Genomic DNA, 25,811 nt, shown 5'->3' on the forward strand with positions numbered 1-25,811 from the left:
CACACCCTCTTATTAGGACGTCGGTGAGAGTACAGCAACCTACGACTGTGATTTTCCTTCGCGATTCACTCGAATCGCGGTCCCACGCGATCATTTCGACTGTGATGCTATCGATGATGATGGTCACGGTGGTAGATTCGAGGGAATCAGTGGTTTCGTTTTTTGAATTCAAAGGGGGAGATGTACATGCCCTGCTGTTCGTAAGTATCCGGATATTTCTGTTGATTCGTAACGGCAATACAAGAATGTACAATACATAAATTAATAAGAAACTAATACTAGCCCAAGGTAATGTTTATCATTTTTTGATAAAAGATGAGGATAACTGATCTCAAAATTGGAAATAATGACGAATGAGCTACATCGTGTAGTAATTCAATAAACATAGATGATATCAAATTAAACGAATTATTAGAATACAGTTATTATCCATGAAACGTATATATTAAATAAATAAAAATATATATTAACGCTATATAATTAAATAATATTTTAATTTATATTAAAAAACACTTGGATGTAATCTAAAATTCATATTCTATATCAAATGTCATAGGTGGGCATATGAAAATGAAAGAAAATTCTTAGACTCTTAAGCCATAATGTATATATATAACATAACGTGTTAACCAGAGTAACAATCTGTTTTTCCATTTATCTATCGTTCATGTGTCGATCGTCTGATTGTGCGATAAGCAAACTTTAGTCCGTCCTATAACACCGATCGTTGCGCTGACAAAGGAGATCATCGCTAATCCGGAACAGAATCGCCTCTGAATACGAGCACAAACCTAAGCGCGTTACTATACGCGTATCTCGTTTCTAATTCGTGGGGATCGGTGCGTTTATACGTCCTGAGGCTTAGACGACATGCATATACATGCACTGCCGTTTCCTATTCGCACGATTCGCCTGGGAACAGGTCGTTTTCCTCGCGGGGAGAGTTCAGGTGCGCCCTCGCCGATGATTCAGCTTGAATCAAGCGACGCGCTGATAATGTTCGCGATAATTAGTCACGAGAGAGGCCGATAGCATCTACGTTGGACCGTTAGCCAGCCGACATCGAATCTTTTTCTCGTCGTCGACAGATTGACACTTTTCAACGATCGAACGAGTCATCTTTGAATGTAGCGTGTAAAAATTTCGCGTAAAAATTAAACGCCGATTGTCGTTGATTATTTCGTTCTTTTTCTTTTTTCATGTCTCTCTTTGTTAGTGAATAATAACGTGACTGGAGGGGTGTAATTAAGGATTATGAGGATGATTGGGAAATATTACTTGTGTGGGATCGTAGTGTTTTTGGAGATACACGTGGCTCCTGCGTGGAACGATATACAAGGACGAAATTTTGTTTAGCCATTCATAACTTGTAATAGCGAGCAGAAATTCTGTCTACATAGCGATATTTAAACTGTCGAAATCTAAATTTAGTGAATTTTCTTGAGATACCCCAAGCCACCGAAAAATTACTTTCGTCGCTTTTACGTGGTTTCTGTGATCTCAGTTTGATTTACTCTTTGTTTTTAGAAAATTATAACGATATTTGTGAATAAAGATTCGGTAGTAAGTTAATAAAACTTATTATTTCACATGGATTCTTTATTAGTTCGTTATATTTTATATTTATTCGTTATATTGAATTATATCAAGAAACGTAAAGCATATAGCAGCTGTAGAAATATTATTACAAGCGGAATTTTTTTAATTGCTACACTTTAAAAGATGATATACGATCTGTTTACATAAATTGTAATTATAACTAAGAATTCTTTATTTTCCTTCAGTTTTCTTATTGTCTTATATTCGTTATCACGTATCGTTTATTTTAGTGTCAACCGGTTTTACTCCTCCATTTAATAATCTATATCTAATATCGTAAATATAATTACTCGAATTTCATAAAAAAAACATCTACACAATCGTGTTCACGATATTCGTTCCCAAAATTCATTAATAGGATTTTGCATGTTTAAAACTTAACAACTTGCAGCTGATAATATTTATTTGAAAATAGTCATTTATGTTAATGGAAACTGATTTATCAATGAATCGAAGTAATTCGGAATGGATGTTCGATTATTCAATTCTCTCCAATTGGTGAGACACCATTTTCCGGCGCGTTATTATGTTTCGAAAGAAGCTGCTGCAGTTACGAAAACATTACAGACTTTTTACGTCTTCTTCGAGCATGACACGTCCCACAGGATACGCTAAGAAAACTCATGGCATTCCCATCCGATGACGAAATGACCTATGCTGTTGCAGGTGAGTAAGAATCATCGGCATGCGCTATCAAAACCGTTCTTTTATTGTATTGTGATTTTCTTTCTTGAAGATCAATCATTTGTTGGACCTCCGATTTTGACGTTCCAACGACCTTGTTCCGAACAATTGATGCATTGTGCCTTGTTTACCTTGAATCTTTCGCTGGGCAATGAAACGAAGGTTCTGACGAAAGTACTTAATCTCTGAATGAAAAGATTAAAGCTACTGATAAAGATTTTTGTTATACTTGAATGATGTTTATCGGCTTTGGAAATTTGTATAGTAATAGAAATTAAATATAGTTGGAATTTGTTATATAACTTTTTAGCATTAATACAAATTTTATTATAGTAAGAATATAAATGTTTATAGTAATAGAAAATAAATATAGTTGGAAATTTATATATAACTTTTTAGATTCTTTCGATGTTAAGTGGTGACATTTTTACTAATCTAAAGCACCATAGATGTAGGATAGAAATAATTTTGTTAAACAATCGTATTATGAAATAAGTTTTTCAACCGACGAATGATATAGTTTTTCATCTTCTTCTGATGTTGTCAATATTATGATTTAACAGATGTAGCCTTTATATCAACATGCCCCGTTAAAAACTTTCACAGAAGAAGCATATCCAGTACTTTATAACCAGAAACAATGAAAAAAACTACTCGTAAATACAGATTTGGTAAAATGAATACCTTTCAATGGCAGTCGGGTTCATTAGCCAAACGTATCGTTAACGTTCGTTAGCGTAGCCATCGCGGTGCTGTACGTCTGCGCGGATTCGAGGAATTGCCTTACAGCCGGAAATTTCACGAGATATTTATGCATTGGAAGGGGGCTGCAACTGTCTACGGTATAGTCCTGTAATTTCGGGATTTCCACTTTCCAGCGTTCGCCGAGAACCGTAACAGGGCCGAGAAGAAACGATATAGTACCACGGTTCCCAACTTGCAGTTCGCGACCCCTTTTGTATGTTATCAGATACCATTAATCTCTAATATAATAACGAAACAAATGAGAAAATATCGTTTCAACTAGTTTCACTATTCCGTGCAAAGTACAATATTGAATTCTTAGATGTTGACGCTCAGGCCACTCAAATATCCCTATAATTCTACAAGTCTCAATATATTTTCATAGATCGTACTCTCGCGTGGTAAGTTTTGGAAAATCACTTACAGAACTCAACCGATAAGTTGTGCAAACAACAACAACAACAACAACAATCATCTTCCCTGTATCAGTGAGCGAAAAGCTGCAAATTTGAAGTTATCTCGTTGTTACTGCTAGTGAGTAACACAGAGAGGGCGAATATGATAGATTATCTGACGGTTATAAAAGGTTGGGAAACACTGATGTAGAGGGAAGGAATACGCGCGACGGTTTCCCCAACGCGTACCTCTCATCCTCCGTCTACGTCGCGCTCTCAGCTTCCTGCTCTGTGATCTCAGCCCGTCTGAGTTTCATCCCTCTTCAAGTTAGCTAACAGCAGGATCCTGCACAATGTAGTCGTGATTGCAAATCCGCTCGTTATCATCAAAACTGCGCCCGACCTAACGAAACCCACCCCCTCGACGCGCGCAAGCTCTTCTCTCTCTCTTTTCTCTTCCTTTCTCTTCGATCGTTTCACTTCTGCGCGCTGTATCACTCCGTCGTTCCTTTGACGCGACGAAGTAAGTACTTTCAGAGAGTAAAGAGATTCCCTGCTTCCGTAAAATTTTTCTTCTTGACCGAGAGTTTGAAAGTCTGTCTTCCTCCCTCTCTTCCTCAGCTACGCTCTTGGATCGAGTAATTCAATCACCGATAACGGAGAAGCGAACTTTCGGCTTCTGACGGTTGATTCGACTGAAAGTGGCGTGAAGGTTGAGGCTGTTGCGAGACAGGGGATGTTTGCAGGCTCCGGTATGTTTTTGGGGTGACTTATTATTTTGCATGATACGGGAGGATGTGGAATGTTTGAGATGACTGCTGAAGGTATTTTGTGCTTTAGCTCATTAATTGAGTTTCTCAGAAACACGTCCAATCAATTTCATTTTTCGACGATTCCTCCATTTCATTGTAGAAGTACTGGGTCAATGTTGAATTTTCATTTCGTTTTGCTTTCATTTTACTTTCATAAGCTCGCTTATCGAAAGAAAGCGGTGTAGATAATAACAAATTTCAAGGTAAATTTCAAAATTTTTTGCAACGTCGTCACCCTCTTTTGCTCTTTAATTTGTGGAATTGATAACATAGATTGTGAACGACTCGATCAATGATGATAGTAATTCGTACCGTATACAAGGTACGGTAGATGTTTTCTTGCATGATAATATTTGATTTTCAATCCTGTTACGTTCTATCGGTCATTTTCGAGGCAATTGCATTCTTTCAACGTTAAAAGATATTTCAAGGAAAATATAAAAAAATTGTTATTGGTATGCATGATTCAGTTAACAATGTAAACGACATTCGTAGGAAAGTAAAGAATGTGAAAATCGTAGAAAACGGACGAAAGTAAATCGTGTCTAAAAACACGTTTCTTCCCTTCTTTTTCTTCTTTCACCGAATATTTAACACAGTCAAAGGCGTTTCCATGCTCGCAGTTTCTCTCCAAGCATTTTTCAAGAAATTTTCCGACCACCAAACAGCATTATCATGATAAAAGTAGTCCAGGAACCTATTCGCATTTGAAAGCGACCAACGTTCATGGGCCATTGTCGTACAACCCTCGATACTCCATAAAAGAATACAAATTCGAGAAAGCAGGCTAACATGTCACTCGCAGCTAACCGCCTGCTGTGCAAACATGCAAACTCCTGTTAAAATCCCACTACGTAGCAACAGAGTTTCTTTTTCCGTTATCTTACACGAAACGCTTGACGTTAAGAAAAACGTTGATAAACCTGACCTCGACCTACTCGCGTCCTCTAAAAAATCGTAACGTTTCTTAACTTATATTCGATACATCGGAAATAAATGTATGATTGATCGATCTTTCATTAATGCGATATCTGTTATTGATTTATTAAAACTGACATTAAGGTCCGATATATCAAGTAGAATCTTATGTTTTTTGTATATGCGATCATAATAGTCCGATTTCGTAACACTGCCGTGTTAAAGACGAAAGATTGTACCTGAAACTTTCGCTTAAATCAAGCCATTGCTGCCAGGTAGCACAAAAATAGTTCATCTCTGCATGTATATTAAGTCAGAAAGCCTTATCGGCATTGAAACCGAAGTTATAACAGCTTATATGTGAAATTAAGATCTTGTTAAATACTAAAAGTTATTATCCTCAAATTGTTTGACCAAATACGTTTATTTGAATTAACACGACAGAACAATGCTAATGAAATTTCAAAATACGTTTCGTATAATACACATAGTATATTCGTAAAAGGTGTCTACAAGTGTTCGAATACTTTGGCGAGCAACTGTACGTGCAATTTCGAAGGAGGAAAGGACGTCGGTCGCGAACGAGATTTTCGATGGTATCGATTAACGCGACAGAAGAGTACCGGGCAACGGTTTGTTCGTTCCCTTTGCCAGGATCGGCACCGGTGGAACCCCGTGGCTCCTTTTTTGAGGATCCTCCGCGTGTCCTCGCGAGGTAGAACCTTTGTCCAGTCTCGCTCCCACTAGAGAGATAATTCGACTGCCATTTTTCTCGCTTTATGCCGGGTAAGCGTTACTAATGGCCCGTTCCCTGCCGATCGCGAGGACCCTGCACCTTATTTTGCTCGTTCTTGCACGCGTAAACGCGTTTACGCACTCTTACACTACGCTTCAAAAGTATCCAGCTGCTTGGTTATCTTTCACAAGATGTATTTAGTTTAATTAGTCAAAATACACACGCATTTTTCGTATCTAATTCGAGAAGCGAAAGAAATTTTGCCGATAGAGAGATAGTTACTTCGCAAACCCTGTTTTTTTATCATTTTTAATTAATCTTTCACCAGATCACGATTTTTCATGGAAATTTATATTCTTCACATAATTTTTGCGCGTTTAAATTTCTAATAAATGTATAAACATTCACGATATATTTAACTATAGGAAGAATTAATTTCTACATGTATTTTGATCGAATTTAATGAATCCAAATATTTATGAACGATAGTGTACCTACTTACAGCTGGTGCACGAGCGCGTTTTGCGAACCTGTGCACACGCGCCTACGATGATCTTAACAAATAGGGCATATCGTGCTGCATCGGGAACGTATGACGCGCATTTGTCTCGAAAATGTTAGGTCGGCTATGGAGGCGCGAGTAACGCCGCGATAAATGGGGAGAATTCAGGTTCTGTTGGTTCCTTTATAGGTAAAGGATTCTTTGTGAGTGGAACTCAACCCTTCCGGTGCGTACGTCTGATGTTCGAGGGTGGTTGAATGAAGTTGGTTGAGTGAAAAACGAAAGGAAGGGGCGGAAATAGGTAGATAATATTTTATTCCAATAGTTCTGAATCCAATAGCTATGAATATTTCCTGCTCGTAAGAAAATTTATCAATGTCGAATTTCGACGTTAGATATTACAATAAAACGACATCGTCCTGTAGAAACCAAAATAGAAAGCTAAATAGAATTAATTCGGAATAAAGCTAGAAAAATCCTTTATTTCAAATTGAAATTTTATCCTAAATCGAATAAATTGTAAGTTATGACTAATTTTAAGGTAAAGTTTATGAACTGTCTTTTTCCGCTTTGCACAATTCCTCAAGTCGCCTTTGAAATACTTTTCCACGGCAGTTTCTCTTGCATATCTATTGTTTAACATCGTCGTCAAATCGGTCCACGGATTCCAATTTGAATATGCAACACGGAATACATCTGCATGCAGTTTCGCAGCAGGTGTTCCTTCTTTCCTTTTCTGCTCTGAATCCTACCTACTTCACACTCGAGGAAATTTCTATCATTTCGGAATGCAAGGGTTTTGTGGTTTGCTGTGAAGTCAAGAAACGGCGCAGGCTTTTTCTCGCAGGTAAAAACTCATATTACGGTGAAACTCGAAACCAAATGGGTCTTTCACTATATATATGTAGGAGTAGAGTTGTTTGAGCTTGAATTATGGGCGTGTAAAGAATCTTCGCCTGGGTTGTTCATTGTTGTTTCACAATCAAGATAACATTTATTAACGCAAATACAGAAGAAATAAGTTCGACCAGTGACCGCGGTAACTAGACGCTGATGGCAATGACCTTAGGTTCGATATAGCGAATCCACGGTCCACGGGCTCACTTTTATTAAACTCAGAATAGAATTTCTACACACAAAAGTATCGCTCACAATGACGCTCTTTATATTGCTCTCTAGACGATGTGTCACTCACCAAGGAGATCTCAAGAATAATTCAGTAAAGGAAACTTTCTTTTCCTTACGGTTGCGTTGGCTTTGTTTAACGTTGGCCTGGGATACCAACAAACTGTTACCGTTGCTAGGCAGACTCGCATAACTGCGACATTGCTCTTGCCCAGGGTTTGATTGTTAATACAACGTGTGTCTCACAATATTGGTACTTTTCTGTTAGGTGAAACATTCATCCCGTGACCGCGGCTACGCTCGGCGACCGGTTGTCGCCTCGAGCCCAAGCTCATTGTCTCAAGTTTCGAATGACTGTGTCTGGGTTATTTCGTGAATGATATTGAGGGTTTTCCAAGCAATTCCAACGGGTGACCCCGTTGTCCTTTCATCTCCGACATATATAATTCTTGAATACTTTTGATACGATGACACGGAGAAAATTTGTTATAAAAAGTTTTGTATAAAGATTTTAACAATAACAATATTTAACAGAGGCACGATAGATGTTTATTTCTGATATTAAATTTACGTAAAAAGTCACAGCTCCATTTACCATTTATCACGCAATTGCATAGTCATTGCAATTTGAACGCGTTTGCAAAGAAACTCGTAAATCGATATCGATTCAAGTAACGTAGATAACGTTAAACGTTTTTTTATTGAACGTTAAACTTTCCTTTATTGGACGTTAAAAGCGTTTGTTTTTCAAAACGTACTTACCTACCTAATCGATATCTTTCCGCTTAGCTTAAACATCGATGCTTACATGTGACGATCACGTGATCTCACAGTTAATAAAACAGCATTCTTTAAGAAGTTATCGATCATTCATTCGCCAAGTTTTCGTTCGATTTCGATAAGAATCAATATTTGCGATTGACGATATACACCAAATGTCACGTATCGGAAATAAGGACGCAGCTTGTAAATCGATACCTTGATACCATGTAAATCACGTAAAGAATGAAAAACAATGACTTCCTTTTGAAGGTGAACACGTAGGTGCTTATTACTCCCTTTCATAACTTTAAAACTATCGTCACAATGTTAAAATATCGAAAATGTTAAAATGTTACTTGTCTTAATAACTGTAATCTCTGATTTTCGCAAAACTTCGCCAACTTGTAAGCAGACTACGGATTTAGAATTTAGAGCGAGTTTCGTTAAAAAGCGAGACGCGTTTAAGATAATTTGAAAGCACGTGTCTCTCTAGACGATAATTCTAAATATTCATAATTACAGATATCACGAATTGGTGGTCGGATTTAAAAATTAAATGCGCACGTATAAATCTATTCTGGCCAATTCCAAATCTGTTTAACAGTAGCTGCTTGTTCCTGCTATGTAAATGTTTTTTTAATAAATTGTTCGATAGTAGCGATATTACTTTGGTACATTTGTTCTCTATATTTCTGTGCCCAAAAGCAAGGTCGAAAAGCAAGACCGAGTTGACCGTTTAGTCACGATCCACCCTCAGACGTACACTATCCCTTTCCAGCATTTATTTATACGTGCCTACTTGCGTGGATATATATTTTATATTTCTTCTCTTCCTTTTTATTTTTCGATGAGTTTGGGTTCTCGAGGAGGTTCGAGCACCTGTTTGTATTTCTGCCCTGCCGACACATAAATCATCCTGGAATGGACTAACGCCTTTTATCACTGCTATCCCTCTCCAACTCCTGTCTTTCTCTATCCGAACCATATTCTTCTCTGTATAGGTGTGTAAATAAGTGTATAAGTGTGTTCGGTTCTAGTCGAGCGACCCGTTTACGCCCACGTCTAAGATGAATATGAATTTTTCATTTCGAGACCCAGGAAAACTGTCAAACGAGTTTTTTGGTCCTACCCCTCGCATTTTTTTTATTTTTATTGTCATAACGCGCGTGTGCACGCATCCGTGAAATCCTATGTTTCTTGAATTATGCGTGGATACAGAGAAAGATAGAAGATAGAGAATGAGAGACAGTATCTTTGCATTAGAAGAAGACGGTTTAAAAACGAAGTAGGTTAAATTTTTGGTTAACGAGACATTGATGATGTTTACCTTAGGTTGACTGATTCGAAGGAGAGTGAACGAACGGTTTTGGGACAAATGGAATGATTCGAATGAATTGTTGTATTATTTTATGGAAGAATGTTAAGCGAAGTAGAAAAACGAATGAAAGTAATTGACAAGTGTTGGTCAGTGTTCAATTTTTGGCGAAAGCTAATTTTGCAACGAGACATCTTAACTTCGTAGTATAAGAACGGAAACTACAATATCGTTTTATGAATAGAATTATCGAACTGTAATGTTTACGAAACGTCGAACAAAGTGTAACGCACTATTAAAAACGCGATCGAAATCCGAAAGCGATGGTTCACAAGTGTATCATATATGTATTAAAGTTTCTTACAAGAAAGCGCAGAAACTCAAAGGAAGAAGCCGGTGACAAAAGGAACGTGGAAAGAAATAGAAAGTGAGAGACGCGATCAGCAAAAATAAAAAAAGAGAACCAACTCTACTATAAGGAACACGTTGCCCGCAGAAATTCCATTCGATTGTGATTCGCGACTTCCCCCACTGCTCTGCAAGGAATTTACGATACCAAAAGCCTCAGTGGTGGGTTTTCGCGCATGGAACATGGGCGTGATCGATTGGGCGGAGCCTGGTTGTCGTTCCAGGGGTCTTCGTCCCGAAAAGCATCGTTCCTGTGCCGCGAACAACCCCGAGTCGAGTCACGCAACTCCGTTCCCCACCATTCAGCCTCCGACGTTCTACACACGCATACACGTGTACATGCACAGAACGTGCACGGAGTGGAAACAGTGCAAAGAAGCGTGAATACACAGCGTGAATGTGTGAGTGATAGACCGAAGCGGCGATTGCAGAGTGTGGAAGGGGCAGGATCGAGGATGCCAGTCTTCCCCGGGCCACGGATCTGGACAGCGTATTTTCTGCGATCCTTTTCGATCCTACAGATCCGCGATTTTTTATTCCTCGCGAGTCTCCTGGTTTGGCTTTCTTTCGTTTGATACTGAAACTTACTCGTTTGGAAGGAGTTATCGGATCGTAGCGCGAGTTTTAGTTTCAAAGTGTTGTGAAGGGACTTTGTGAACTACACACATACATAGATTGACTACTGACATGTTTTTGTCAGTTTAGCACGTGTATTTGGTATATCAACAGACTCTTTTTTTGGTTGCTCGATGATTATGAAAATGAAGAGAGGGAGTTTGTGAGTTAAAAGGAAGTTCTGGACTGATTTCAGGAAAGATGAAGGTGAGTGGATTGGGATTTAACTCTAAAATGGTATCGTCGGGTAGTAGGTGTCTTGCAATAGTTTAGACAACTTTGTTATCTAACATTGTTAAGATTTATTTATTTCAGCCGTTTTAAATTTTGCGGTAACGAAAATTAGTTAAGAATATACGCATACATTTAAATAATATATGTATCACGATTTCAAGTAACGCATATGTATACATGCTTAGATACTTAGCTTTCTTTTGTTTCTCGATTATGAAAGATTAAATAAGATAGTGAAAAATTCTGTTCGATTCATTGACAATAGGTAGATAAAGAAGATAAACGTAAATCGAATATGTGAAATATATATAAGGTGTATAAACAGGTGTGAATCATTTGTTTAAGCGAAGCGATGCGCGGGTTTCGAAAGTGTTTCGATGTTTTATCGTTGGAGATCAAAAAGCTTCTTTTAAAAATTATAAGTTATAACTAATCATAGTACCTTAATTAAATATAATGTGAACATTGTTCAATATATTTTTGTTTACATTGTCAAAAGACGTTAGAAACCTTTTTATCAATAAAAAGTTCTGATTAAACATCCATATACCGAGTAGTAAAATTAAATATATAACTCTGTTTTATACATTATAACATCGGAAATAAGTTTTCAAATTGTCTTTAAGTTATATCGAATCAGTAAAATCTGAAGAGAATAGTCTTTTGCAATTAAAAGAAATATCTTACGTCTCTTTATAGAATTCATTATTTTAATTCATCGAAACATTGCACTTCTATCCTTTGAATATAATTTTCATATAAAAAATCCAATTTAATATTCCAATGTAAAATTCATCTCGTTATAATTAAAACATATCCTACCAATTCATCAAAATTAATGATTCATTGAAACGTTTTATCTCAGTTCTTTAAATACTTCAAACTCCGTCATTGTTGTTGCACAATAATTACGATTCTGCACGTCAAACTCATAAACGTCACGCCGAACGCACACAATGTCCTGGCAGCAAGTTTTTCTTAAAAACTGTTTCTGGAACGAAACGATGCGACGGCCATGATAATTTTGAAATATCGCGAAAAATTATTTACGATCGCCGGCGAAACTTATAAGGCCGATAAATCACTGGGAATGGTATACTCGCTCGTGCCATTAAACGTCCGTCCCGTGTAGCAAAGTGACGAATCGGATGTGTACGAGGATCGTCGATGTCCGGTAGTCGGTAGTGAGGCCCGTTTGACCTCTTCACCCTGGCATTTCTCATTTTGTCAGCTCATCTCCGTCGTTTCGAAGTGTTGACGAATAAAAAATGAATACTATTATTCTTCTTAACTACTCGTTGATTGCATTCTTCGAGCATCGAGTCCACTTACGAACGATTGAGAAATTCTTTCTTCGTTTCTTTCAACGAAAATTCGATTCTTCTTTCGCGATAATTGAGTTAGAAAGCTACTTGCGAATTTTCGAATCACGATCGTTTAAAATATTTACATTTAAAGAACGATTTATAGGAATTAACCGATTTCGTTACGAAGATCTCCGATCGAAATTGATATGAATTTTTGCTTCGAATATCTTATTATACGTACTATATGTTTTTCAATTTATACATAACAACATTATTAGGAAATACAGGTACACGTACCGATAATTTGCAACGTTGAAATATTATCTACTATCTCAAGTTTCTCATTTGCACCTATCGAGCCTCGATCGCGCTTAATCATAAATTCCTATTATCATGTAATAAATGCAGCTCGATGATTTCGTTGTATAATAACGCTATCGAACGTCATATTATGTAATTGCAGTTCATTAATTCTATTGTTTAGAAACGAAACATTTTCACGCTTCGTCTATCAAATTAAATATCAATTGTCGAAAGTATTCGATATGCTAATAAAGATTACACAAATATCTATTCAATTTTCTTTCCCGTTGATTTTTCGTGAATTATCACTTGTCATCTCACACTATCCCATTGTTTCAAACGCTATACACGCTATCGTCATAGCAACTTTCATTCTTGTTTGTGCTTCGATATGCATAGGTACTTTGTTATTCCACTCTCATTAAATTGTCACGTTTTAATAAACGATTCTTTCATGGAAAAACCAGGTAATTTTAATTTTTTCTCTGTTGCTGTCATTAAATGCTAAGTTGTATAAGTATAAGTGACGCGTATTTTTACAATATCCTTCAAATTATAAAAAAAAGTATGAACATTAGCTAATAACATGTTTAATCGCAAGCAAACTGCGTATCGGAAAAATCAATGTGAAAACCAAAGAATAGGCAGGTCATATGTTTCGATGGCTGATTTACAATGGCAACACTAGTTTACAGGGATTCACAGGAAAGCAACCGGTCGAAATTCAAGGAGTAATTTACAATAGATTAAACTTTGTCGTTTCTTCTCCAATATCTTGGGATCTTCCACGAAACTGAATTCGGTGAGTTCGGTGGCTCAACAAACAATTTTTAGAAAACGCAGCTATATTCATTTAAGTATACAATCTCCGATCAGAAGAAATTTCTTAAAAACTTTTGTGTCTTCGAACTATAATTTTTATTATATGTTATTATATTTAATACATTTATTATACGTTATTATATGTGATAAAATGCAATGGGAAAATAACGGGCACTTAATGCGAGTCATGAGTTAAGTTAAGAATAATCGAGTTTCTCCAGCAAGGAAATAGCCAGAGAAAAGTCACAAAAATCATAGGATGTAGTTCAAGCATCATTAGCGATTTCAGAAAGGAAATGTGACGAAACAGGAAGTGTATCTGAGAGCGAAAGATGTGGTCGTCCTCGTGCAGCAACTAGTCGAAATGATAGAAAATTGCGTAAAATTGTGAAGAATTTTAGACGAGCATCTTTCTAGAGAGATAAATCAGCAGAGGGCACAAAACGTTTCCGATCGTATTGTCAAAAATCGTTTAAATGAGATGAGTTTTACATTTCGAAAAGCTAAGACAAAGCAACTCATAGCAGAAAAGCATAAAAGAGAACGCGTACAATGACGTGAGAAACATGCAAACTGGACAATGGAGGATTGGAAGAAAATAATGATCATTCGTTTGGAGATTCTTGAAATTGTATTTTTCAAGATGATGATACTGTCACCGCAGCAAAGTAGTAAAGGACTGTTTACGCGGTAACAGCATCGAAACAATGAAATGACCAGGGAATAGTCCAGATCTGAATTCGAATATTGAAAAGACTGATTCGCGAGAAAAGGCCTTAGGATAAAGAAGAACCTCGTCAGGCTATCCGACTATCGTGGGAAGGAATTCCACGCACAGATTGTAAATATCTCGCTAATTCAATGCCACAATGCAATAATACGTTCACATGGAAACGTACCAAAATAATAATACCTATAATTATTTAAATTAGCAAATCGGATCGGCAACTTCTTCCCGTGTAATATTTTGTTCTTCATCTTGCTTCTTTTTCGTAATAAATGGAAGTTTGTGTTAGTTTATTGTCAGTTAAGTATTTCACGTTAATCTCCCCTTCAATTTCCCATTATTTCGATATTTGTATTAGGTCATCCGAAAAGTTTCTTTCGTTTTATAAGGAAATAGTGCATGCAAAACATTTTCCGGTTTATATTATTTTATCGAATTACGTATGATCCATTTTGTTCTATCAAAATAAAGATCACAACGTTCGACAGATTAGGTTTCATGTTTGTATAAAGATGCATCGTTGTAAAAGACGTGCCTGTAAAGGAAAGACACTTTTCCGACGACCTAATACGACAGCATTTTGTAGTTCTGACACACGGATGTTCTTAACAAATTTCGTATTAATACGTTCGATCCAAAAACTTCTTGCCAGTGTTTCTTGATATCTTCCTTCTTCCATTTCTTATAAATCAGCAACGATTCGTTTATGTTTTCGATAAATTTGAAAAAGCTCCTCAACTATAAAATTAAGGGTTCGATTAAAAGATTGGAAATATTGTTATCTAGCCACGTGATCTTTCATCGAAGCAATCGAGTTATTATGATCTCTTAGGCTGAACATCTTCATACAACTGTGTTTCTTCCTTTCTCCGAATGTTTTAGCAAAGTAAATTACTCAAAGGCGTTTAAAATCTCTACGAAGCAGGGACAATCGAAAATATCACTAAATTTAGCACCAAAATCTGCTAGATTTGAATTGGAAATTATATTTTCTATTTAACCGCGCGATCTTCCGCTTATTTCATCGAGATAATTGCGCCAGTAAATCCGTGATCCGCGACACGGCGTATTAATCGACACGGTGTTACGTTCGAAGAGAAACGTAGCTCTCTTTCCGAGGGAAGATCGAAATGCCAGAAGGTATAAATCACAGGTGGGAAGTTCAACTTTGCCTTCGGCAGATCATAAATCAATGACCGTCCAGTTAAACGTGAAATGATTACTGGCCGACGGGAGAAGCTACGACAAGGAGGGGAAGGACAGAGAGAGGAAGATGAAATGAAAAAGACGTGTTCGTGTAGCGTCTTCGAAATTGGCTGTCGTCGATGTTGTCTTTCTTGAGGTATCCGTTGTGCAATATCCCTGTTCTTTATATGTTTCACGTTTTCACGGCGATTCACGTTATATTTTCGTTCGTTTGTGTGTTTAGTTCGCGCGTTTAAACCGGCGAATTCAATTTCAAGCCGTCGAATAAGAATTGTTTATGACGGAGAGTGAATTTTTCTGAAATATTTTTTTTCACATCGTTTACTTTTCGATCGGGGAAACGCACTTTTAACGTTCTTGGAAAATCTTCGCTCGTTCTAACTCTGCCGCGTTCTTTCCGTGTTTTTCTGACGTTAAAAAGTATTTCAAGTTTAAGCAAAATCTGAAAAAACTGTTCTTGGTATATATGTACACGAGTTCTCGTACCAATTTTTTGTCCAGCGTATTCCTAAAACGTTAAAAGTCTTTTTACCGAAATAAACGAGATTGAAGTATAAAAATGATAAAAATTTAAGGATCGTAGCAGGATGAAATAACCGTTTAATAAATTGAAATTTTTAATTTCCCAAAGGTTGATAGAACAGTTTTTCCATATTCATGTACGAATAAAGCAGTAAAGAGAAGAAGTACGTGGTAAACGCAATAAATTGAAGGATATAATGTAATTAACTCATTGATTGCACGCTGTGGGGAACAATAACCTTTGTGCATTACTCGTGTACCAATTAATATAATCAAGTCAAGACTCGCTGTTCCAATGTACTCACTTATACATAATACACGCACGTGTGAATACACAGGTGTATTGACGAGCACGTGTGCCGCGACATCGATAAGAAAAAAATTGCATACAGATCAGATACGCGATATCTTTGCGTTTATCTCTCTACGCACTCACAATGACAACCTTTCCCTCTCTCTCTCTCTCTCTCTCTTTCTCTCTCTTCGCTGTGCCTACTTATTTGTCTCTTTGTGTTAACCAAACCTCTAACAACACGATGGGACTGAAAAGAAAAAAAAGAGGAAAAAAAACTAACCAGCTGCATCGTGTCGTTCGAGTGTCAATTAATCGAGCTCGAAACTCTACCACAGGTTTGTTTCAAGCGGTTCTTGACTAATGAACGACGACTTGTTAAAGAATGAATGCATTTTAATCGATGACCGCCATTTACTATTGTGCGAGGGTGTCTGTACAGCAAGATAAAATTATTTAACTCACCTAAGCTTCGATATCTTCGAATTCTATTTAACAAGGATACGCGGGGTTTCGAATTATTCTCAGAAGTATAGGTTTTTCTTTTCAACTATAAAATATAATTAACTTCCGAGAGATTATAAAAATTATACGTACTTTATGTTCGCACACTCCACCCTGAAGAATCAACTGGAAGCTAAAAGGAAGAAAAAGAAAAAAAAACAGTTTGAAAATTAGTAAAATCTCCTGCGTTACGCATTCAATTAAAAGGAAGCTGCGCAGCTACGATCTTTAGAGGCGTGCGTATCGCTTAAATCTCACCATCCACAATGAACAAATTTGCGCCTACCTAAAGGTCGTTTCGCGTGTACGCACGTTTGATACACGATGTGTGCGTAGTCATGCGAATCGTTGAGGCCGGTCGTTGAGGAACGAAGGGATCATGCCCAAGAGCGGCATCATTTATCAGCCGGCGGCCGTCCGCTCGTTTATTATTTCACTTTGCCGAGTATTAATTGAGATTTGGAGCCCGCAGCCAGCCTTTCCGTACCTCCACACCCGGAAACGATCGTCTTATACTATGTGTTTAGCGATGGCCTCAAGTACGTCGCAAGTAGATTCGAATATTCAACGATTATTCAGTTTCCTAGGTTGGATGTCTCAACAAGAATGGTACATTTGACAAGCGAGCGATTCTACGTAAGAGAACAAATCGGAAATATCGAATAAAATTTCTTCATACGACGCTTCGTTCTTGAGAAAATCGGCTTTGTGAATACAGTTACAAATGTAATTAAAATATAGGTTGAAACGAAGATGGAATATTTGACGAGTACCACGAATGAAATATTATATCTATCTATCAAAACATGAAGAGAACATCGAGTATTTGATTCGATTCTGCACTCGATCCCATTGCTAATGATGTTTTTTTTTTTGTACGACACGTTGACGCTTTATGAATCGATCGATCGTACTGGTTTCGCTAGCCGACAAATTCTAACGCGAGACTCTCTTCTAATAACGTTAATACTTTAGCTCGTGTTCTTTTCCATCGACTCCGGTATTCCATGTAAAATGTTCGTTTTAATGCCTCGGCATTAAATTCACGATGACATTAGGTAGAGACTTGTAGCATCTGCTTGAAAGGTTTATCGAAGGAAGGTTGTATGCGATGGCTTTTTTTTGTACAGGATGCTTTAGAGTTGCTGTTCAGAGCTTTAAAGGGTGGAAACTAGTACGATATAAAGATAGATTGTAAAGTATTTGCGAAAGTCAATAAATTGCCTATCATGTAAATTACACTAATAATTTCTCTCGAATTAATTTCATAACAATCTCGTTCTTGGCTGAAATCTTTCTAATTGTTCTTAAAATTATCGTCGACAATGAAATCTTCGATCATCTAAATAACTATAAACAACTATGTAACTAAATAAGAATAACTAATAAAGTAAAATGAATAAAATTGCAGACGGAAATCGAGACGGAGCCAGATTGCACGGACAACATCCTTTGTTCAAACAACAACAACAACGTGAACGCCAATAACAACAACGTAACCAGTATAAAGAAAGCTGCTACTAATATCAACAACAACGACAGTCACGATGGAATGGAAATGGACTGTGGCGGTTGCGGGGAAAGCGTTCGCGAGCGGACTGTCCTCTGTGTAGGGGGTCGTACCTGGCATTCCAGATGTCTGAAATGTTGCGCCTGTGCGAGGCCTCTGCACGATCAGCACTCCTGTTTTCTTCGAGGGATGAGACTGTACTGCAGGCACGACTACGCTTTGTAAGTACAACTCATTTCTATTTCTAAGGTCAGTGGAGCTCGTTGTCCAAGTTTAACCATCGTAATTTCTTGCATCAATGGGGAACATAGTTTGTTTGGTTACGGTTAACTGATTTATGTGACTGAAGGTACACCATCACAAAAAGTATTTTCACTCGCTGTATTCATTATAACACTTACGTACTAATTAGTTAGGTCTAAGCATATTAAAGTTCGTGTTATTGAAACCTGATGAAATCATTGAGAAATAAGGATACGTAGTTAGCCACTGTTTATCATAATTACAATACGAAAACAAAGTAAACAATTTGTCCCTTAGACAAGCATAAAGGGATCGAAAGCCACTGGGACCATTTTAGCGAGTCACTCGTTCGTAATACAGAACGACCCTTCGAAATCTATCTCAAGGGACTTGTTCATAAAATCTTTTGAAAGTAGCTGCTCGACAGGGTGTCCAAGATATCTGTTATACGAATGTCAGCGTATTCCGCGAGAAGCGTTCGGTAAGTCGAACAAACGGTCATTCTTTCCAGGTGTTCACGAGTGGTAGTCGAGAAACGTCCTCTTAAGCTTTGGCTTTGCTCACCGGTTACGTATCAGTGGGGTGTCTGTTCTTCGATCAACTGAAATATTATTGGATTCATCGGATTTAATCCTTCGTGTCGCTTCTGGATCGCGGGCTAACTGTCCCTTCTGGTCGATTATAGATCGCGACCGAATGATGGAACGCTTTCGTTTGATGAATTGCTTTTTTATGCAAATTCTACACTCTTATGAGCACGGTTAAAGAAACAGAACTTAAACGCAGATATCTTTTATTAGAGAAATACTAAACTTATTAAAACCTATAATTAAAACTTATAATGAGTAGGTACTGTAAGTACCTTGTGCATTTTATATATTTTTGCATCTTACGCGTTTTTCTATCTTTACATTTCGCGTAAATGCGTAAAAAATCCTCAGTCTACTGATTAAATATCTTATCGCTATTTTTCTGCGATTAAGCGACTTAAGTCTTAGTCTTTATAGTCCTCAATGATACCAATTAAGAGTTAAACGTATCAATCGGAAAAGTGAAAAAAAGTACGATTATAATGATTTAGCTAAAAGCTGTCTGTCTTTGGAGTCACGTGGCCGTCACGTGGGTGCAGATATTCCCGCAGATGAACAGATATCCTTACGCGAGTATTCGACATAGGGTCGAGAGAGATTCACCATTGGGTGATTAATGTCTTCCGATGTAACCTTCTTCTTCTTGGTTCTTCTCCTCTTCTTCTTACTTCTCTTTTCTTTTACTTTCTTCTTCTTCTTCTTCGTCTTCTTCTTCTTCTTTGGACCTCACGCGTACAGTCGGCTATTCACGTCATATACGTGTACCACGCATGCTCACGCGCGAGCTGCGAGTCACGATGTGACGTTGAAGCCGGGCTTCGATGCCCGCTACGAATAAAGGACATCTCATCTGACGTTTTCTTGCGGTTACAAGTCCCTGGAGACGAAAAGAAAAGACGCCGGTTTTGACCCGGGCCGTATACGAATATTCGCAATGGCGAATCTTTTCAATCGATGAATTTTTTTATGCGATCTTCGAGCGAATCAAAAAATGTACGTGTGTATCTGGTGTGATTTAAATTCCTACAATGGGTTTTGTTTAACAATTGTATATCGACTAGATTTTTTTAATAGATTATTAACGAGCATATTATAGTAGACGGTTAATAAACGCATTATATTTAATTTACATTAGACTCCATATGACAATAATATAAAACCTACATAGATGGAAAGTATGTAAGAATTAAATGTAAAAATATAAAATATAGAAAATCAGTGCGAATTTTTAAGCATTTACGGGAAATTTATAAGTGCGAAGTATGGTACTCTTTATGATACATAGCAAGCAAAACAAGTCTCTGCTTCGTTTCCATCTGTTTAATCGTGTTTATAGAAACGTAACTTTGTATAAAAATGCGTAAACTAGCGATAAGATATGTAACGAGGATGGATTTAAATATAGAACAAGTATGTAGTATAATTATGTATTTCTATATAACTGAAAGTAAAAGATATTTCAAAGATAGCTACGTAAAAGAGAGCAGAACGTCCTCATCGTTGCAGATTGCTCGAAATTATCGTCTCCTCGGCATGTTTAGGAAATCGTCGAAATCGCAGTAGCAGAAACGTAGATTACCCCCGGGCTTGCAAGCGTCGTGTCTCGAATCGTTCTCAGGAGGGCGTAGGCATTCGCATTTAAGTGCCATTAAGGCAGAAACGATAAGGTCGTGATTAAAGCGGCGACCGATTCCCTGTCGCGCAGCATCGGCCACACTGAATTAAGAGAACCGGAATTTCGACGCTGGCATGGCTAATAGAGCGATTTCTGGTTCATCCTGCTTCTTCCATTCTTTCTCTTTCTTTCCTTTTTTTCTTTTTAATTGTGTTTATTCTTGCCTGAGAAACGACACGAGGAAAAGGATCGTGGAAGGAGAATAACGTCGGCGAATATTTATTAATTTAAAAGACACCCGTCCCCTGCTTGAAAAGCACCGACACACGAGGGTGGACCAAAGAGAGGGAATCACAGCTAGCTGCCTTACGAGGCGAATTCCTTAGACTTTAGATGGAACACTGGCAGTTCTTGCTGGTGACTCGGCAGCCACGCACACGCGTGTCTGTTTTTGTATTCTCCAGAGAAAAATATGGGCAACCCGAACAGAATCGTATACTTACGGCTCTAGGTCTATTACCTTTTTAATTTATGAAGCAATTTGTGCGATCAAAATTATATTTCAGATTTGGAACTTCCACGATCATTAGATAACATAATTTGTGATTCTTCGAGTATTGATATGACGAATAAAATTTAAATACTGACATGATGCAAACAAGATGAAACTTCCAAACAATTCTCTCTGATCTCGTATAAGTCATAATATAATACAACTAAAATATTAGATACGTAATTCTGTAATAACAAAATTATTCTAAATCTAAAGAATTCCAATTTTTCGTGCTAAAATTTCTCTATTCATACTCTATAAACGTTACTATATGGCTTGCTCCTATTACCAAAAACGATAATTCAAGCGTAAAATATCGCCAAGGTAATAATTTATCACACGGCCGATTTATATCTTAAAAGATATCGAAGATCGCGATCGAGATCTGGCTTCGTAGCGCGAGAATCGAATGCAGTCGAGTGAGGATCGGAGGTATAAGGGGGGACTATGAATTCTCTACTGTGCAGAGGTCGGATAGCGGCCGACTTAATCCCCCGTTGACTTATAGGGCCCGCCTATGTGGAAGAACAAATGAATAAATTAGGGCGGGGTCGTTTGGTAGCCGATGTACGGCCCTGAAGATTTATTGATACCCAATACCAGTTCCTCTGGTCTGGTTACACGCTGCTTCTGACCGTCTCTTATTTCTCTCTGATCCGACGTAAACGCGCCGGAAAAGGAAAGGGGTGGCGCCACTATTTATGCTAATGACACCTCAAACTTTCACCGGACCTTCAAGCTCAAAGAAATCGCGTCAAATGATTTATTTTAAACTATATGAATCTTCCTTCGTTTCGTCTTTTTATCGTGAATTTTATTCAGTAATTGCCAGTAATGTTAAAGTAATTACAAAAACAAATGTATATTTTATTTGCAAGAATCGACCAATAACGATAATAAAATAATCATGATAAGTAGGTACACGTTATGAAGTTCTAGACGAAGCTTTCGGAGGTTTAAAAAGATACTCAGAGTCAGGTATAGATGTCTTGTCAAGAATGAATAGATACTTGCGTGCTTCTAGGCGTGCCTTGTGCGCGATCACCATAACCAATAATACCCGAAAATACCATGGATGCGACGGTGACGATGCGATTCGTGAACCGACTAATCCTTCCGTGGCTTACCATATTTTTCCATACAATAACCAACCTTTCGGTCGATCCACAATTCTTCTTTTTCACTTATGCTACTTATATTTTTTCTCTTTGTTGTTACAACAAAGGTATTCTTCGTTGCGAACAACAAGTTACCTGTGGAGCTTAGAAGTTCTGTTTCCTTATATAATTCTTTTCTATGTAGCTATTGAGTATTATTAAGTTCGACTCGGTGAACTTAGACGAAGGCAAGAGAAATCTAAGAGGGAAATTAATAAATTCCATAGATTCTATCAAATTCACTTTTACATCATACACCTAAGTAATAAAAATCCGTGGTGTACCTATCATCGTGGCAGACCTCGTTAAAACGAGCGTATCGTTTCCTCGTAAGAGCCATCCACAAATCGCTTATATCTCTCCTCTTAAACGCAACACTCGTAAGATCGTGACCCGTTTCCTGGTGTCGGGCGGCTAAAATTCAAAGGGTTAGAGTCATTTGTAGGGCGAGGGAAGCCGCGGGACTGAGACGTCCAGATAATCTCGACGTAATCTACCGGGCGAATCGCGAGAGGTCGAGCGACCCTTAAACCACGCTGCTGACGCGCTCTAAAGGACATCGAGTGGCGGAGTAGTATGTTAATGAGGACAGGACCATCGGATTCTCGTACATGGAGGTCTTGAATGAACCTGCAGCCTCGACCAAAATAGCACCTTCATCCTCCTCCTCTTTCGTTCTTGTCTTCTCCTCGTCCAATTCTTCCATTCTACGAAATTTAAATAAACTTTCTTGATCGTCGACCAAGCGTTAATCTAATACAGAAACAAGCGTATCGTAACAATTTCGGTGCATGCTTGTACGGAAACAGGAAAGATCTCCAAGAACAAACAAATCTCAAGTTAATAATAAACCTTAGCTCTTGGATTAACGATAGAATTTTCTTTTTCTCAACATTTGGAAGAAGGTGAAAGAAGGAAAGAAGGGATCTTAAATGTACGATAAAAATTCCTCTTTCTCGACATTTCAGAACCTTTGGTGCAAAATGTGCGAAGTGTGGTCGAAGCGTAGGTGCTGGTGACTGGGTGAGAAGAGCCAGAGAAAGGGTATATCACTTGGCTTGTTTCGCCTGCGACGCCTGTTCTCGTCAGCTGTCGACGGGGGAGCAATTCGCCCTGCTGGATGCCCGATTGCTCTGCAAGGCTCACTATCTCGACGTCGTCGAAGGAAACAATACCTCATCCTCGGAAGATTGCGACTCCGAGCACGGTGGCAAAGGCAGCAAGACGAAGAGGGTCAGGACCACTTTCACGGAGGAGCAACTCTCTGTTTTGCAAGCGAACTTTCAGTTAGACAGCAATCCCGATGGCCAGGATCTTGAAAGAATAGCTCACGTTACGGGACTGAGCAAACGAGTGACGCAAGTCTGGTTTCAGAACTCGAGGGCCAGGCAGAAGAAACACAGTGGAAAGATCAAAACGCAAAGTAAGTATATTTGTTATTTGAAAATGTTGCAATTCCTAGTAAAATATTACCGATGAACGAATACAACGAATTACAAGAAAAAATGGAAAAATATAAGCGATAAATTAATACAGAAAATACAAAATGTACGCAGATACCTCTGCATATCGATAATGAATTACAGGAAGAAAATACGAAAATACGAGGGGGCAATTAGTATCGCATGACTTCTGCTTCCTTGTTCATTGAACTTAATCAAGTCTTTAGAATTAATGTATGAGTTAATATGAAACGATATTCCAAACATTTCGTAATTTGAACTTTAGATTCGTGCGTTAACGTACCAAATATCTAAACAGTTAGTACCATTATTTGGATCGAAAAAGACGAAATATAATATACACGTAGGATCTCTTTTACTAAAAATTTGGAATTCTTTTTTCTTTTCTTATAACTATTCTATATTCTGATTCCTAAAGAATAATTCATTTCCTATCTAGTGCACCATTCACCACCAATGCAACATCATCCAGGTGATTTGTACCCAACCAGCGTAAACATGGTAGGTGCCTATTTAGGGGGGTATCAAGGCGGCAGCGCAGGAAGCGAAAGTCCTGGCAGTCCATTGACACCACTCACTCCTTTAACACCTCTAACCCCGACAACGCCCAATCACCTTCAAGCCCAGTTCTGTCATCAAACGGGTTAACTTTATTTAATAACAATGTCCAATACCGGTGATCATTGTTTTCAAATTTTACCTTGGTCGATCGTTTCTAAGTCTAATATGGTTTGCAATGGAAAATTTAGCGTTCGAATTTAGAAGAACATTGATCTATTAGAGAGGAAGAAATTATAAAATTCTAGGATTTCGAAGAGGGTACATTGATTCATTCGAAAATTTTGATACATGTAATTCTATAATTAGGTACTTAAGTGTAATATAAATTTAGCATAAATTTTTTCATAGATTTACGAGAATTTGGAATATAGTAGAACCTCGATTATCATTAAAGGAATACTTGATTATTCGAACATCGATCGATTAAAAATTTGCATATGGTTTCCTCTAGGGAAAATTGTAAAATAAAAATATGGTCAAGGTTTTACTTAAAAAGATTATTTAAAACGAACCCTCTTTGAATTCTAGAACGCTTAAGGATAAGTTTTAAATAATTGAGATATTCTCTGTCTTTTTTTTTTGTACATACTCAAAACGATTTGTTTCAAACAAAGCGAGAAGTGAAAGTGATATTACGAATAGTATAAATGGTGAGGATTCTAGTATACGAATAGAGAAAACACGATCATTATTTATTCTGATTCGATTGTAATAGCTCGTAACTTGTATTTGCATTTTACAATTAGTCTACTTAATTATTTTACTTGGCAAGAGTGCAATGAAACGAAAAGTAGGATTACAATTTTAATAGTGTTTGTAAAAAAAGATCTCGTTTTTCATAATTAATAATTATTTTATAAATTTGATTTAAATTTGATCACGAGATAGATTTTGAAATTTTCAATTTGAAAAAAGTCTGAATATTTCTATAACACTAATTTCTTTCAAATTTCGCTAATATTATTATCCGTTCTTTTTTCAATTTAACATCAACAGTTTGCAACATTATCAAACCAATGATTACAAAACAAGTAATTTTTAATAACATTGACACGACTCGTTAGTATTATTTAAATTCTCGCTATACGCGTGTCCCATGAAGTATTTTATTTTTAAGATAAGATTGTACATAGATGTATTCTGTAGCTTTTGTATATAAATTTCAAGGAAATCGTGCATGAATATTTGATATCGCTCCCAATGTTGTACACACATTATCGCAATACTGTAAACCGTACTGTTAATAATAAAAATGTCTTTTACTGTTAACACGTGTTATTACTTTCAAGCCTGAAGCTCTTGTGTTTCTATTATACGAATTCCAATACTATGCCTTCTCTATTATATCCTCTTCCATCTTTATCAAATTAAAAAAAAAAGAAAGAAATTTGCAACAAAGAAAAATAATAATGTTCATAAAAAAAGCTTAAAAACCCAAGAGTCCCAAAATTGCTGAATTTGATAAAAATAAAAGAAAGAAATAAAGAAACGAAACAAAGTTAATAAAGTTCAAAGATACACACTCAATAGGATGGGGAATAAACACGGAAACAAAGAAATATGTGCAACATTTTATATTGTATATAT

The 25,811-nt window shown here is 37.2% G+C and overlaps 1 protein-coding gene across 2 annotated transcripts; it reads left to right on the forward strand.

The window, feature by feature from the left end:
• Positions 1 to 9,878: 9,878 nt before the first annotated feature.
• Positions 9,879 to 24,526, forward strand: LOC139996297 (LIM/homeobox protein Awh). 2 transcript variants are annotated; one of them, XM_072020594.1, is made up of 5 exons: positions 9,879 to 10,822; positions 17,944 to 18,263; positions 23,169 to 23,623; positions 23,929 to 24,006; positions 24,103 to 24,241. In XM_072020594.1, exons 1-4 carry the CDS (start codon positions 10,817 to 10,819, stop codon positions 23,955 to 23,957), a joined length of 810 nt encoding a protein of 269 aa, XP_071876695.1. In that variant the 5' UTR covers positions 9,879 to 10,816; the 3' UTR covers positions 23,958 to 24,006; positions 24,103 to 24,241. The 2 variants fall into 2 exon arrangements, with proteins under 2 accessions (XP_071876695.1, XP_071876693.1); XM_072020592.1 differs by lacking the exon at positions 23,929 to 24,006 and having other exon boundaries at positions 9,886 to 10,822; positions 24,103 to 24,526.
• Positions 24,527 to 25,811: the final 1,285 nt, after the last annotated feature.

This window comes from Bombus fervidus, chromosome 17 (assembly GCF_041682495.2).
Source record: "Bombus fervidus isolate BK054 chromosome 17, iyBomFerv1, whole genome shotgun sequence".
NCBI classification, from domain to species: domain Eukaryota; kingdom Metazoa; phylum Arthropoda; class Insecta; order Hymenoptera; family Apidae; genus Bombus; species Bombus fervidus.

Coding starts and splice junctions, on each gene's coding strand:
- LOC139996297 (XM_072020592.1), top strand. Junction 18,264..23,168: donor TGCAGGCACGACTACGCTTT/GTAAGTACAACT, acceptor TCGACATTTCAG/AACCTTTGGTGCAAAATGTG. Junction 23,624..24,102: donor TGGAAAGATCAAAACGCAAA/GTAAGTATATTT, acceptor TTTCCTATCTAG/TGCACCATTCACCACCAATG.